The 15,005-nt window shown below is 36.1% G+C and overlaps 2 protein-coding genes across 2 annotated transcripts; both read right to left on the bottom strand.

Moving 5' to 3' along the window:
• Window positions 1-353: 353 nt before the first annotated feature.
• On the bottom strand, window positions 354-7,942 carry cfap161 (cilia and flagella associated protein 161). Its single transcript, XM_008412393.3, has 8 exons — window positions 7,392-7,942; window positions 5,587-5,676; window positions 5,284-5,501; window positions 5,132-5,210; window positions 3,263-3,298; window positions 3,048-3,170; window positions 2,875-2,948; window positions 354-607 (listed from the first exon to the last, which is right to left on the bottom strand). Exons 1-8 carry the CDS (start codon window positions 7,461-7,463, stop codon window positions 451-453), a joined length of 849 nt encoding a protein of 282 aa, XP_008410615.1. The 5' UTR covers window positions 7,464-7,942; the 3' UTR covers window positions 354-450.
• On the bottom strand, window positions 7,002-14,398 carry cers3b (ceramide synthase 3b). The gene is given in 15 exon segments (XM_008412391.3): window positions 7,002-8,131; window positions 8,228-8,381; window positions 8,463-8,569; window positions 9,342-9,470; window positions 9,733-9,825; window positions 9,923-9,973; window positions 10,143-10,200; window positions 10,307-10,425; window positions 11,468-11,585; window positions 11,916-12,092; window positions 13,548-13,593; window positions 13,815-13,865; window positions 14,121-14,154; window positions 14,156-14,188; window positions 14,330-14,398. Coding segments are annotated over 15 exon segments (1,353 nt in total). The 5' UTR covers window positions 14,384-14,398; the 3' UTR covers window positions 7,002-8,002.
• Window positions 14,399-15,005: the final 607 nt, after the last annotated feature.

Genomic DNA, 15,005 nt, shown 5'->3' with positions numbered 1-15,005 from the left:
CTGAGTCCTTCTAAAAAATGAGAGAGCCTCTATATTGCATTCAAAAATAGTTACGCCTTGTCAGCAGAAGGAAGCAGGTAATACTCTAAAATTTTCTGATTGGCTGACTTTTTACTGTCAGCCAATCAGAAAACACTGGGCAAAAGGCGAATAACATATCTGTCATTAGACTGTATATTGTAGACCAAATGCTATGCTTAACAATTGCAGTGGCAATGTTCAACTGTTTCATTTTAATAAGGGAAAGATACAGTACATTTGACAAAGGGTAGGTGCTGGTTTGTATCATATAACCTTATCACGATGGTCAGAGTCCAGCCTCGAAGCTTTGTATGTATCAAGTAAAAGCTATGTTTCAGTTAGAAAAAGTCGTTTTTATTGTGGAAGTTTCAGGTATTGTTTATGATGTTTGTGCACATTAAAACTAAATTAGAGGTAGTAACCCGGGGTCTAGGTGGGCTGCTGGACGTGCAAGTTCCTCAGGAATAGAAGCCCATCCCCGGCAGGATCAGAAGTACCCAGGATCCAGAAATTAACATCTTGTTCAGCTCTATGGGTGTCGAGGAATGTGTGAGCTACCACCTCATATTCTGTGCCGTAAGCTGTCCTGTAAGGAAAACAAATCATTAAACGTTTGTTAAGAGCAAAAATGTCTCAACTGCCAAACACAAACTTTTGAACTCACAGTATGACCCCTTATCTAAATTGCATGTTGTATTTGCCTATCGTTTGTGCCAGTGAGTTTTTTCTTACTTAGTATGACTTAAAGCTCCAGTATGTTACTTTAATAAAAATATGTTTTAAACATATTTGCTAAAACTATCATTATGTCGTGACAGTTTGCTATGAGCGAGATAATCTATGAAAAGATCAATCTCCTGCACCTCTTCCCTGAGCTACAATTGCCATTTGAAAAAGTGCACTGCTCCCAATGAAAAGCAACCAGTCAGAGACAGGAGGATGTTTTAGTGCTGTCAGTCAGCCTGGTGAACGGGCTGCTAAATGTGGTAACGGCGAAGAGACAACTCACTATTACAGGAAAATCGTTCATCCGCTGTCATCTGTGGCCATGCTAACTAGATTTGGAATTCATGGCAGGCTTTTCTTACGGTGAGAAGCTACTGCGTAACAGACAGTAGGGAGGGAGTCATGGAGATGAGCAGTGTGTGTCTGGGCATGATTGACAGCGCTGAGACTGTCCTTCTGGTTGTGATTGGTTGTTCATAGTTAGCACTGGGAGCAATGGAAGAAGGCAGAGGATCTTTTTTTAAATTTTTCATAGATCATCTGTCTCATAATTTACAGACAACATAGTGGGAGTTTAAACAAATATGAAAACAAAAAACATTTTTTGTTTATATATACATAAGTTATATACTGCAGCTTTGATGAATGTGCAACGTTCTTTTGAAGTTTCTTTGTACCACAGTTTACTCAATACTAATAAAACACATTACCAAGGTGGAGATAGAAAAGAAAGTACAATGGCATTACATAATATTTTAAGTTTTTTTATGTAGCTTGTGTCTTTTGTTGCAGTACTGCACACAGCAAATTTGAGGTACAAGTCAACTTTTAATTTGAATATTTGTTTAGGGAGGGAGACAATTTCATCAAAAGAAATAGTTGCTTGCAAATATAATTGAAGCATTCTTTCAAGTTTTCACTTAAACTTTTAAATCAGTCAGAATTTCTAGGAAATTCAAATTCATAATCTATGACTTTCTGTTTTCCTGTGATATAAATCGGACTGCTCATCACGCTGGACAAGGACCAATCTTTATCTTTCCACCACACAAAGAGAAGAAAACTGTAAAGGAAGTTTAAAAAACATAGCGACAAGAATGAGAACAACAAGCAAGCACCGCACAGCAAAGTGCTTGCATTCAAAACTAATTATGTCATTACACTGTACTAATGCACCTCTGTAAATCTGAATAGCATTGTAAAATAAGTGAGATATGAAATAATTTTACTGCTCAGTGTTTGAACTCAATACTCCATGTTAGTTTTGCTTTAATTACTGTATGAAAGTGAAGTGGCATAGAGGAGATGAGCCTTTGCAAGTTCTGAAGTGCTGAGGAAGCCTGTATTGCTTTAATATGTTAGAGAACTACAGCAAAATTCGACCTCTCAGATTCATCAAATCTCCATGACAACCATTAGACTTTACCTGCATATCAAACAGTTGTTGTGTGATGCCAGACAGAAGACTTTACGTTCCTAATTCCTACTATCACAAATGTGAACACATGGCGTTTGGAGAAATTCTACTGGAACTTTGGTTAGAAAAAGGTGCTTCCATCAATTTCCTCCTGAAACCTGATGTTTGTTAAAATCCAGAACCTGAATGTGCCCCAAAAGTACTGGTGTACAGATGTGTAGATATATATTAGTTTAAGCACATTTCCTTTGTACATCCCAATCAAATTCCATATTTGGACACACTTTACATATGCAAGTAGGTGCAAATAAGTCATGATATCGGTTTGGGTCCATTAGGGAATTATCTTCAGCTTTGCTGCATACTTTTCAGGGCAACGATACATACTTATCCAATCTCAAATTAACTGATGTCAAATCAAATATATCTGAATTCACCCTGTGGGTATTGCACAGTTCTGCTTTGGGCCATGTTTCAGGTCTCTTGAGTTTACCAAAATGTCTTTCACATTGTCAAAGGTTCCCTGTGTGCTCTGCAGGTGTCGCCAAAGGCACCAGTATCTGTAGATATGTTTTGTGTGTGAGATGATGCTGCTGTAGTAAAAGATGGATTTTCACCAGCACTGTAAAACCACCGCCTGTAAAATATCAATATCCCATTTAGGTGAAGTTTCTAATAAAAGTAAAAAAATAAAAAATAAAATAAAATACCAGAGGAGCTTTTCACCCAGAACAGCAAGGCCTTCGTTTGTCATGCAGTGGATGACCAGCACCTTCTCGTTAGCCTGCAAAAATAAAAAATAAAAATACAGTGTAGTTTTTGTTAGCATTACATTTCATATGCTGCCTTCAGTAGTGCATGTATCTAACTGTTAATAACTTACAGGAACTGGCAGACCCTCAGATTCAAATCTTTCCTGGGGGTCAAAGTGTGATATTTTCCACCATGACAAAACACTTAAGGTGTCATCCAGATAGACGTCTTGGAGGCCGGACTTCTTTGCACACTTTAAATTAAACACAATTACAATAGGTGATAGATGCACATGTTTTCGTCTCAGTGATTTTCAGTTAACATTTGTGATAAATGTGGATGTACCTTTTGGAAACGTGGTTTATCACTGGTCAAGTAAAGCTGAGGCAAAACATTAACAGAAAAAAAAAGCAGTGGTCAAATGACAGATTAAAGAACGTGTTTAAGAAGAAGTGTTGACTTTATTTTTTTACAGAAAATTATACATTCACTGTTTTATTTCTGGAATTCTCTTTTTTTGTGTGTTGAGGAATTTTGCAAAGCACATTTTAATCCGCAGTAAGACGGCTGTTGTACATAATTTTTTTATTTTTAGGTTAAAGATTCTCAACAGAAATTCCAGAAAGCTGATAAAGCCCACTTTAGACGGTAAGCTAACTTACTCTATAAAGAGCTTGCTCTGTTCTGCACTACAAGGATTTGTAAGGAAGAGTAAATTCAGCTCTTTGTGTCTGACTGGTTGCTAAGAGATTATTCAAGGCTAACCTGCAGGTGGTGTACAACTAACTAAATCATGAATGAGTTCAAGTGTTAAAACAGCCATTTGCAGGTGAAACAAAGATTAATAGGAACCTTACCTGACTTCAGGTGTTAATTATTAAAAAGACTTTGGTCACAAGGCACTTTGCTATTGAATACATTTGCACACAAAATGTGTACTTTTCCAAGAACCTAAAGATAATTACTTTCCTTACAAGGCCTTTTTCTTTATTATTTTTTTTAATTGATGTATTCTTTACTAGTTTTCTTAAGGACCACTTTCCTGAGATTTGTTTTTACATTATATTAAATATATTAAAGGGTAGTGTAGAAGAAAGAAATGAAACTAAGCTGCTTTTGTTACTTTGTTACTTGAGATGAAAGTATATCATTGACCTAAGTCATGTGTGATGTAAATTAATCTGCACCCTGCTATATAATCTGTGTGTTCTGTGTTTAACACAGAACATTTTAAATGTAACTTATGTGGAAAGATTATTTCCTGAGGCAATAATAACTCACTAAACCACATTGTTCTGCTCCTTAACATTTATGAGGGCTGTAGGCACAAATACTTGACCAAGTCAAAATTAGTCACCAAAGTCAAATAAAAATTGATCGTAAGTTATCCTGTTAAATTTACTAAAAAAAAGGTAGAATAGAAGTCAAAATAACAGACATGAAAACCAGCACAATTCTCATTTGGAACTGTAATATTGTGTGAGCTCAGTTTAGATGGATTTTCTTGGTTAGTAATCTGCTCCAGACTCTAATGATCACAAAGCCAGTCCAAAAACTATGATTTTGGGGATTTTTTCTTTGCTGGCACTGCTACCAGGTCTAGTAGCTGTTCACAATATTGTTTTTCATGTCTGTTTTAACTTTTCTTTTTGCATGTATTGCTATCTTACTAAAGATATTGCTTTTTGCAAACTTTTTGATGGCCATTTTTAAAAACGGATGTCTAGCATTAAATTGAAATCTTGAATTACTCATTAATTTTGACAACTTGATACAATCAGCTGAGCTGCTGTAGTAAGAATTCTTTCTTACCAACTGCAATGATAGAAGGAATTTTACTAAATTTATAGCAAGGTTGGATTTGCAATATGTGCAATTGATGTTAAATCTTTTTTTATGAATAAATCGCACTGACTATGTATTTCTCTATATGAATTGCCTTGCAAATGCCTTTAGAAAACATGTGCACTATGTAAATGAAATTAATTGAACTTAAGGATTAAAAGTGCAACATATTTTAGAACAGCTTTAGTTTAGGTTTGTAATGAACATTACAAAGAACATTACATTCTTAAAACTTAATGACATTTATTGAATACCATCAAATCATCATAACTCTCCATTCAGTTGAGATACACCTAGATTTAGTGAGAAGATGATTAAAAACCAACTAACGCTAAAACACATAAAGCTTCAGGAAAAGGTTTTACTTACTCCTTTGGCAAAGCCAGTTGTTCTGAGAGCAAAACTCTGGTCAAAATGCAGAGTTGATCCTTCAGGACTGCCATCAACACTGCACCACACAGACAGCGTCAGATAGGCGCTCACTCATTAGTTTCTGTCGAAGTCATTTTCTGGGCGCTTACCTGGTGATGATAAAAGCAGTGCGAACGCAGGATTGAATACCCTTTCCTCCGCTGACCCCACATGGCATCTTAATGCTCGGCTCAGGTGTCTTTGTCAGATTGTCGATGTTGGCGTTGATGCTGAGAGCGCTGTGCTCCCTGTTTTGTCCTCCCACACTCACCAACATCACAACATCTCCAAAACGTAGCTGTCCATCAAATGTCGCAGAGAGATTCACCTGCACATGTAAATAAACACCCTCATCACCACTGAGGCCTGTAGATCACTGTTAGAGCTTTTAAATTAGCTTAGATTCACATTACGTGCGCCAAAATGTTTTGTTTGAGAAAGTCCACTCTCTGAGAAAGAAGCTCTCCCCTGCTCCTCTTGTTAAGAAATTCTGTTATTGTCTCCTGGAAAAAACAATGGCATATGAAACGTTTCTCTACAAGCTGTTATTTACCACAACAAACTGTGTGTTTTTTTTTTCTTCATCATCACAATGTCCCAAAAATAAGTAGAGATAAGTATTTGTAGCAAAAAACATGTGGTAACCTTTCTTCTGTCAGACTGGCAAGTGAACAGCGAGAGGTAAAGAACTATTTTTACCTCTGGTCAACCCAGCATTTCACTGAAACCTCAAACCTTGAAGTGATTCTCTGGTCAACGTTTGTTTAAAACTTAGACCGGTCTTTTGCTTATATGCGTAAAAACTCTATTATGTTTTTTTTTTTATGGTGTGAAGCACGTTGAACTGCTTTGCTAAAATGTGTTTTACAAATAACATCTTGATTTGACTTGACATATTATACTGCTAATTCCACAGATGACTTAAAAGTACTCTTAAAATGTGATGTTAAAAAGTTGTATGTGACTTGACTTTCAGATAGATGGTTAAATATTAAGTAACAAACAGAATTTTCAACAGGAATAAGAAAAAAACTTTAAAAGTATGAAACTTGAAGAGAGAAAGAATTCTGAACAAATCAACTGATTCACAAAGCTTTCCCTGTTCTCCCATGTTCTTCTCTTTTTTGAACACCAGCTGAATATTTTTTTTGTCATTATCAGACAATTGTTAACAAATCTCAGCTAAATAATTTATGATAATAATTTAATAATAATGTGAATACTGGTCACGCTAACCTAATGTACTAGAACATTTCATTTAATTATTTTTTAAAGTTATTGTTTGCTTTGTTTTGTATTCTGAAATAACAAGATGTTCTTCATTGGCTTCTTCTTATTGTTAATATTTTATTAAAAAATTTAATGCAGAAGATTATTCAAGCCTTTTTTTTTTCAATGGAAAAACCTTTCTTCAAGTTGCAGCAATCAAACCTTTTTTATTGCTAGAGGGCGTTTTGCATGTTTCCAATGTTGTTTTCATAATTTGTTTTCCATGGAAAGCTCCAAGTCATTAAAGTTTGAAGGCCTCAATGCCATCTGCACAGAAATTATTTTAGCTTCAAGTCAGGACTGTTGCTCGGCCTTAAATGTTAACATCACTTCTATCCCGAAGAAACTTGTTGGTCAAATTTAAAGAAAATACTTTATAACTATATCTACCATGAGCATGAAAAATTTAATGCTTCATAAATTACTAAGAACTTTAGGACCTTGACATGTTCTGCTTCCTGTTTTAACCTTGGGTCAATAAATTGATCAAATAAATCAATTCTCTTATATAGCCACTCAAGGGGAATATATTTAAAATTAAGGTGACTTCTAAAAGCAATTTGATGCACTGGATTTTATTTTGGGGTGTAAAATGAAAGTAGGGTGAACACAAATGTACACTTCATATTTGTATCAGTGAAACATTTTCACAACTTGGTAAATCAAACTGAGTAAAAAAAAAATAGAAGAAGAAGAAGAATTTGGGAAAAACTTTGATCATGCACAAATTAATACAAGTGACATTTTTTTAACTACCGTTTTAGCTATGAGGTTAACTTTAATGAAAAAGCTAAATATAAAAATATGAAATAAATTAAAACCCTTTTAGTTTACCGGTACACTCTAGACTCTTTATTTAAATTTTTTCTACACCCTTACTGATTTAGCAAAAATATTTCAACGTGACGGCTAGCTCAGATAATATGTCCTCATTTTCTTTTCAACAAACCTCCTTTAGGACCAGGTCTTCAAACCAGTTTCCGGTTTTCACCTTAGGCTGATACTGTCGCTGGTAAGTCATTTTGACAACAGCTATGAAACGTTAACAAACACACACAAACACACCAGCCAGTATGCTAACAGATTTCGATAACCACAGTTTTAAGCTACACGCGGTTTCTATAGAGACGGTTTCCCTAGATACGAGCTCTAACCGCGTCTCTCCAGCTGTCGCTAGGGGGCGTGCTGGTATTACACAGGACATCAATCTTTCATGGCCTACCTTCCAAACAAGACAAAAATAAATACTGATTTGCAGCGTTCTAAAAACACGAACACGGTCATAAAATGTAATAAATACATAAAGTTTGATCAACTACTACAGCATAAAAAGGCAGATATGACTTTTGTTTTTTGTTATGATAACGCCAATTTGTAACTCATGAAAGAGCTAATCCTAAATTTTAATTAGGGCTAAAAGAAAATCACACTATTTAGGTTTCTTCACAGTTCTTTCAAATGCAATATCCCTTCGCTGAATTCTCAATATTTTAACCAAAGCACTCCCAAGTAGAAAGTGTCCATCTGTCATGGTTGATGCTCCTTTTTTCTCTGTATACGTCAGTGACCGTTAGCTCGATCTCTGGCACCATTCATGGCACCATTAATATGATTCATTTTGTGTTTTATATTCTTTTGCGAATCACTGTCGTCCTCCTCTTCATCGCTCCGAACATCGCCGTCCAGTTGCTGGGTGAAAAACATGCCACAGAGAAGATTTAGAACCAAGAGGCAGACATTTAGCCGAGAAACACTGCACATACACACAAAGCATTTTGAACATACCTTGCTGAAGACAAACTTGTAAGCCATTCTTGTTATTAGAAAAGCCCAGTAGACGTGTAGAATTTGTAGAACCATTAACATGATGTTGAAGAAATAGTAGCCAAAGAAGGGGTCAAACCTCTCCAATGGGTACACCCATGTACAGTGGATGAGCCTGAAGATGTGTGTATTTGTTATTCCTCTTTAGCTGCCAGCTATAATGTGCTACACAAACTTTTTTTTTTAATTCACTCACCAAAAAGGAAAAATAACAAGTCTTGTCACCATGAAGACAAGTGTAAATATTACAAACATAACATTAGCAGTCTGCTCCCATTTGGCGTAGTTAAACAACTTTCCTCCCTGTAAAAGAAGCAAAGACAGGGATAAGAGCCTTGTTTCTCTTTAGAAAAAAAAAGAATCAACTGAATAACAAGCACACTGTTACTTCTGGAGAAATAACAGCAGAAAGGGAGTAAAGGGAGGTGAATAGATATTCATCCCAAACCTTTTAGATTTTTATTCATAAAAAATAAATTTTTCCATCCACTTCCCTTATACATATTGGCTATATCTTGGTATATTGGTAATATACCTCATATTCATGACTTTTTGTTAGTTTATAAGTAATAGACCAACATAATCTCATGCTGTCTTGCAGATAACTTGCAGATAAATATTTTTATCCATCTATCTAAAATTGTGTGCAGTACCAACTTTTGTTTCCAAGACATTTTAGGCAATTACATTAGAAACATATGTGTTGTATAGCTTTCTGCTTTTTAAAGTATTCGCAGATTCAGAGAAAAAAATCCTAAAAAAAAAAAAATGTTTTACTTTAAATTGTAAAAAAAAAAAGGCAGTTATGTAAATAAACAGGCATTATTGAGCCTGCAGACATCTGTTATGGAAAAAATATGCAAATTATAGTGCACAAGAGAATGCAAACGACAAAGTGAATGCTCACTTTGTCGTTTCTTTGTCAGACATAAAAATATCTTCTCACTGGACTTTTGTTTTCCAGAATATCAGACGCAGACGATAAATAACCACTGCTTTATCTGCAAATAGTCTTTCTTATAGCTACGACTACAATTCAGAATCATTACGACTTGAACATAACAAGAGCACTGACCTCAAGCAGGATGTCAGAAGAGTCATGAACAGCCATCACAAGAGTGCCAATGCGAATGTAGTTAGAAATCCAGGAGAAACTCAGAAGTGTCATTGTGGCTACATGGTGAATCACCTGCTCTTTAAAATCCTGCCAGTATGCAAACCACAGGTTAACATTACTGCATATTGTACAACTCTAACATTGATTTTTATAAAGTTAATATTGATATACATGTGCTACTTTTTTTTTCTATAAGTCATGTATTCCTGCAAAATGATTAGTTTATGAATGTGATAGGAAATGGGATTTAGCACTTCAATATAAAATCTAATAATAGTAAATATTTGAAGTTAGATTCAAACAAATAAAGATTTGTTAATTTTGTACTTCAGCACACTTGTATACTCACCTTCCTTTTCACATCAAACGTTAGGCTGAGGAGCAGAGAAAGGTAGAAGCCCATTTCCAAGGTATAATACCAGTACTGTGACGGGAGCATGGACTGAAGGAATATTTAACAAACATAAATCATTTTCATGAATCACACTGTTTACACTCTTGTGCAGCCTATGCTGATACAAAAAAGGGAACAGAGTTACCTGTTTAGGAAATTCTGCCCAAACCTCTTTTAGATCATAAAACCAAGGTTTCTAAAAACAACAACAGGACACAGAGGAAAGTAAGAAAGATCTGAACCAAAAGCAAAACTTATTGCTTATTTGCTTGCTAACTTGCCCGAGCTGCTTCCAGCATACAACAAATAAATTCACATTAAAGGTGGAAAGCAAAAATAACAATAAAAGATTTCTGAGAACTTACATCGTAAAGGGCTAAAAGTCCTCCAAGGAATGCACAAAGATAAAAGCAGCATCTCCAACTGGCCAAACACAGGAGCAGTAAAGTTAAATGTTTACATAGAGACCCTTATTGTCTCTATGTAAACATAGCGTAATGCAAAAATCTTTGTGTCCACATACACCCACCTGGCTTCACAGAACCTCTTCCGAAGCCCAGGTCGATCCTGATTCCTCCTCCTCCTGAACCACACTTCTACTCTCCTCTCTGGCCAGCCGGTTTTCTTACACAGAGACCGAACAACAGCCTGAAACGCAAAGCAAACAGTTCAGGTGTTAAAACACACTACCATACACACTCTTCAATTTTGCACAAATTATATGCTAGAATCAAGTTGTTGCACCTGCAGTATAGTATACATTTACATTAACTAAGGCAGGCGAAACAAGATTCTTTATTTTGAGAGATTTCCTTGACTTTTAACCTACATTTACAGCTTACAGAAATGTTGCATAAACAAGTATTTGGCAAATTAGAGATTTTGTTTTGTTTCTTCTATTTTGTCAAATAAAACTAAAATAGTTTCCAAATTTCAAGGTTCCAGTTCCAATATAACAGGCTAATTAAACAACAACAACAAAAACTGGCCTTCATATCTGAATTCAGGGCTTCTTAACAAAACAGAGAAGATGATCAATGCTTATTTTGCTATCTAGTAGATAGCAAAATTCTGCTGCTGGGGCGGGGGGCATAATTAACAGCAGTTGTTTGGTTTGGCTGCATACAGAGACACAAAAGACAGACAACAATGTAGACATAGACACTTCACACCAAAGGCCAGATTACATCCAAATCCTGGACTGTGAAAGGGAGTTGCAATCACAGGAGCGAACTCGAGCATGGTGGGGATAACACAACACGCAAAATCACTGCCAAAAGGTCACTGTCTGGGACTTGAACCTACAATCGTCTTACTACTCAGACAAGCACCTCATAAACGACATTGTCTTTGATCAACTGCATGTTGTATTAGCATATAATCATATGAAGTTGATCTTTTTGATGATCTCAGACCCTAAAACATGGCAAAAAGCAAAAAATACTTAAGGGGGTAAATGCTTTAATATAACACCTGAGGTTTATTTTAAAACACCTTATTGAGATTCTTAATCTCAATACATTTGTGTTGCTGTCTTCCAGCAGCTATCTTTAACATTTATTTTCTCCTTTTTTTTTTCTTCCACAATAAGTTATTTTATTTATTGAAAAACATCTACAAAAACTACAAAGCACAACACATTTCTGCCCGCGATTAAAGTGTGTAAGAAGTAAACTGTCTCTTAACTCACCTGTGACGGATTCCGGGATTGGCTGTAGAAGTACTTCTCTAGGGTTGGGTTTTCCTCGGCTGTGAGACGTACCTTGTCTCTGATCCCCAGAGCATTAGCCAGAGGTGTGGCCAAGTATCTGAAACAGTACACAGAGCTCTGTGAACCTTCCTTATAGCACAACAGTAGCAGCTCTTTAGAATCTCTTAGATTGTGCAACATAATCCCAGTATATTGAAATTAGACCATGGAACGGCTGAACTCTCAGTCACAATTACCGTATTTTCCGCTCTATAAGGCGCACCGGGTTATAAGGCGCACCTTGAATGAATGGCCTATTTTAAAACTTTGTTCATATTTAAGACGCACCGGATTATAAGGCGCACTGTTGGCTTTTGAGGAAATTGAAGGATTTTAGGTGCGCCTTATAGTGCAGAAAATACGGTTCTCTTAAGCTGTGTAGTCTTGCCTTTCAAAGAGGTATCTGACAACTAGTAGGCAGAGGGCACAGGGCACAGCTGCATAAAGTTGAGAGGCTTTGGCATAAGTACGGTCTTCTTTGTCTTGGATATCTGCCCAGGAGACCTTCTCTGGAAGCCACAGACGTTCCCACCACAGCCAGTCTTTGATTGTCTGCAACATGATGCTAAAAAGTGGATGAAAAAAACCCCCCCAACAAAACAAAGCAAGCACAATTTAAACAACACTTATTGTGATCTTCTTTTTACATGTTTCTTGAATAAAATAAAGAAAGCATTTTTAGGGAGAAGACTATGTCGGGTTCATAATTCTTTTGTTATAAGGACATTTTCTTATTTTCAATAATAAAAATGTCTGACCTAAGGATTTAATTAATCGGAAAATAAGTCAGATCCAATTTTTTCTTGTTGCTATATTGCATATTTAGGTCCAAATAGATTTATGACTGAAAAAGGTAATTTCTTCTTTTTTAAAAAAAATCTCAAATCAGGAAAGTTTATCTCAAAGCTACACAAAGTGTGGCATGCATATTTGTATAATTCCATTCACGTGTAAGGTAATTTAAAGTGCTTTGCATAAATATAAGGGGAAATTGGTGAAGAGAATTACATTAAAGATAAGAAAGACATTGACAGAATAATTGTAACAATTCAACACAAAAGGAAAGAAACTGTGAAAGGCAACTTAATACCGAACAAATAGTGGAAATTAACTAATGAAATAATCTTTGACTTTCATGAGAACGATGAAGTAAACATATTTTGAGTCTCATTTTAAAAGAGCCAACTATTTCTGAATGTCACGTTTTGGTCACGTGGTGACAAAAAATATAAAGTTGTATGCTATTAGCACACATATGGAAATAAATATTGCATTACTTGGTCACCTGAACCAGGGGAGCAAATAGATGTTAAATAAATCTAGTTCAAGAGCTGAGCCTTTAGAACCCCACATGTGATCTTTGTTTGTTCAGTTTTATAAATACCAAATGAGACAACATAGACTGACTCTGGCAAAATTTTTTTAAAATAAATACATAAACCACTCCCACACAGCAGACAGTCCCACTCAATTTTCCAGTCAGTAATCCAGTATGTTATGATCAGCTGTGTCAAATGTAATACTGAGGTCCAAAAACAACAATGCAGCGTGTTTATATGTGTCACTATGATCACTGGCAAGTTAAAACTAGATATCAGACCTGTAATTACCTATTTTTGAGGCATCCAGCGATCAAGAATAAGTTACCAAATCTATGCGGTAAGAACCTGAAGTTGCATAGGAAGCCAGCACACTGGAGATAGAGAACTCCAGCAGATATCAAAGGGCAAGAATGATAAAGAAAGGTGAGGAACAATTCACGGAAGCAGAGATTAAAGAGAAGTGAAGTCCTTCCTCTTATGGACTCTGCCCATAACAAGAGTACAGATAAAATATAACAGGCTAATTAAACAACAACAACAAAAACTGGCCTTCATATCTGAATTCAGGGCTTCTTAACAAAACAGAGAAGATGATCAATGCTTATTTTTAATTAATTGTAAGGCGGCATAAGCCATATGAAAATGTCCCTGAAGCTCAGCAGTGGCTAATAAGTCGGCATGGGAAAAGGCAGACATACCTGCAGGCGGTGTTGTCTTGACAAGTTTCAACACTGAGGAGAGAAGCTGAAGCAGATACGGAGTGGGTTACCAGGTCTGATGAAAGCCAAGTAAAACACTACGCAACTCAAATTGCTCTTTACGTAATCATTTCTTTCACAATTAATATTTTAACTTATGCTTTTACGTCTCTGATGTTATTGTTCTCTTCACTGATCTGGAAATGTATATCAGCAGAGACAAAGTAACAGCATAAGAAATGTTGAACTTAAGATTCACACACTTACCTCTATGCTGTGCCCAGTGCAGGTAATGCTGGGTGTTGTCTGGGGATCTGTCTGAGTGAGGTCAGTCTATTACTCATGCCACCCATATACTGCTCTTAATCACATCAGATAACAGTTCTGTTAGAGCCCAAAGCATTATGGCTATTAAAAAGTCTCTTCAAGGAGAGGTAGGAAGTTAAAGTAAAAAAAAAAAAAAGATTTGCTTGAAAATCAGTAATCCTAATCTGCACAATGTACATAACTGTGGTTGGAGTGTCTCCAGTGAACATGTCAAATAGATTAGTAGGTCTGTGTTTGGTTGCTCACCTGATGAAAAAGTCCTGGATCCTTCCCTCCCACTTTTCCCTGCTCTCTTGATCACACCCCCGTCGTTGCTATAAGTCGTTGGAGATGAGAAACGGTTAACAGCTTAGTGCCCTTTGAACATTTTGACAATATATATATATATATTTTAGTTTGCAAAGACTAAACTGCAACAAGTCATCTAAAGGGCAGGATCAGGATCATTTGCCTACACTCACCTGCAAGCATTCCCTTGGAATGCCGAGCATCCCCCACAAAGGCCCCATTCACTGGCGGGGCAAGCAAGGGAGGAGGAGCCAAGTGAGAAAGAGGAACTCTCTCACACAAGAACAAAGAGTGAAACATCATGCTGCAAAGATAGCTACCTGAGTTAATAATAAACACATCCATGGAGATTGAGCTAGCCTGGGTGCGGCACACAATCTCCAATTTCCTTAGTTTTTCTCAAGGCAAAGGTTATTCTCAGGAACTAGTTTGTAGTTTTATTTTGGGAAGTTATTAGTTGTCTTGAATATGCAGTTAGAGGGATATAAAAGCACAGAAAAACATTTCTGAGTCTTTGTGTATATATATATATATATATATATATATATATATATATATATATATCTGAGACACATTTTGTTGTGTTACACCTGTGCCAGAGGAGGGCAATCCAGAAAACAAATTTAAGGCTGCCATACATCTCTCCAAGAGGACGAAAAACCTGTTGTTGTTCATTTAATTTAAACGTACACACTTTTATCTGACAGTGTGATGTATTTCAAGTATTTATTTCCATTAAAGTTGTTGATTATGGAAGTTAATGGAAGTCAGTTGTTCAGAAATTAGGATGTATGCCACAGTGCATGGAGGTTCTATCTTACTAGTAGTGCACATACTGTACAG

Source organism: Poecilia reticulata, chromosome 6 (assembly GCF_904066995.2).
Source record: "Poecilia reticulata chromosome 6, P_reticulata-male-v2, whole genome shotgun sequence".
NCBI classification, from domain to species: Eukaryota; Metazoa; Chordata; class Actinopteri; order Cyprinodontiformes; family Poeciliidae; genus Poecilia; species Poecilia reticulata.
This window is presented reverse-complemented; position numbering and strand designations above follow the sequence as displayed.

Bases quoted from the DNA above. Each gene is read 5' to 3' on its own strand.
- cfap161 (XM_008412393.3), bottom strand. From the start codon at position 7,463: ATGACTTACCAGCGACAGTATCAGCCTAAGGTGAAAACCGGAAACTGG. The intron at 5,502-5,586 runs GTAATGTGAATC...TTACATGTGCAG, and splicing joins AACAAAACATTTTGGCGCAC to GTGAATCTCTCTGCGACATT. The intron at 608-2,874 runs GTATTTTATTTT...TTTTCCTTACAG, and splicing joins CTGGGTGAAAAGCTCCTCTG to GACAGCTTACGGCACAGAAT.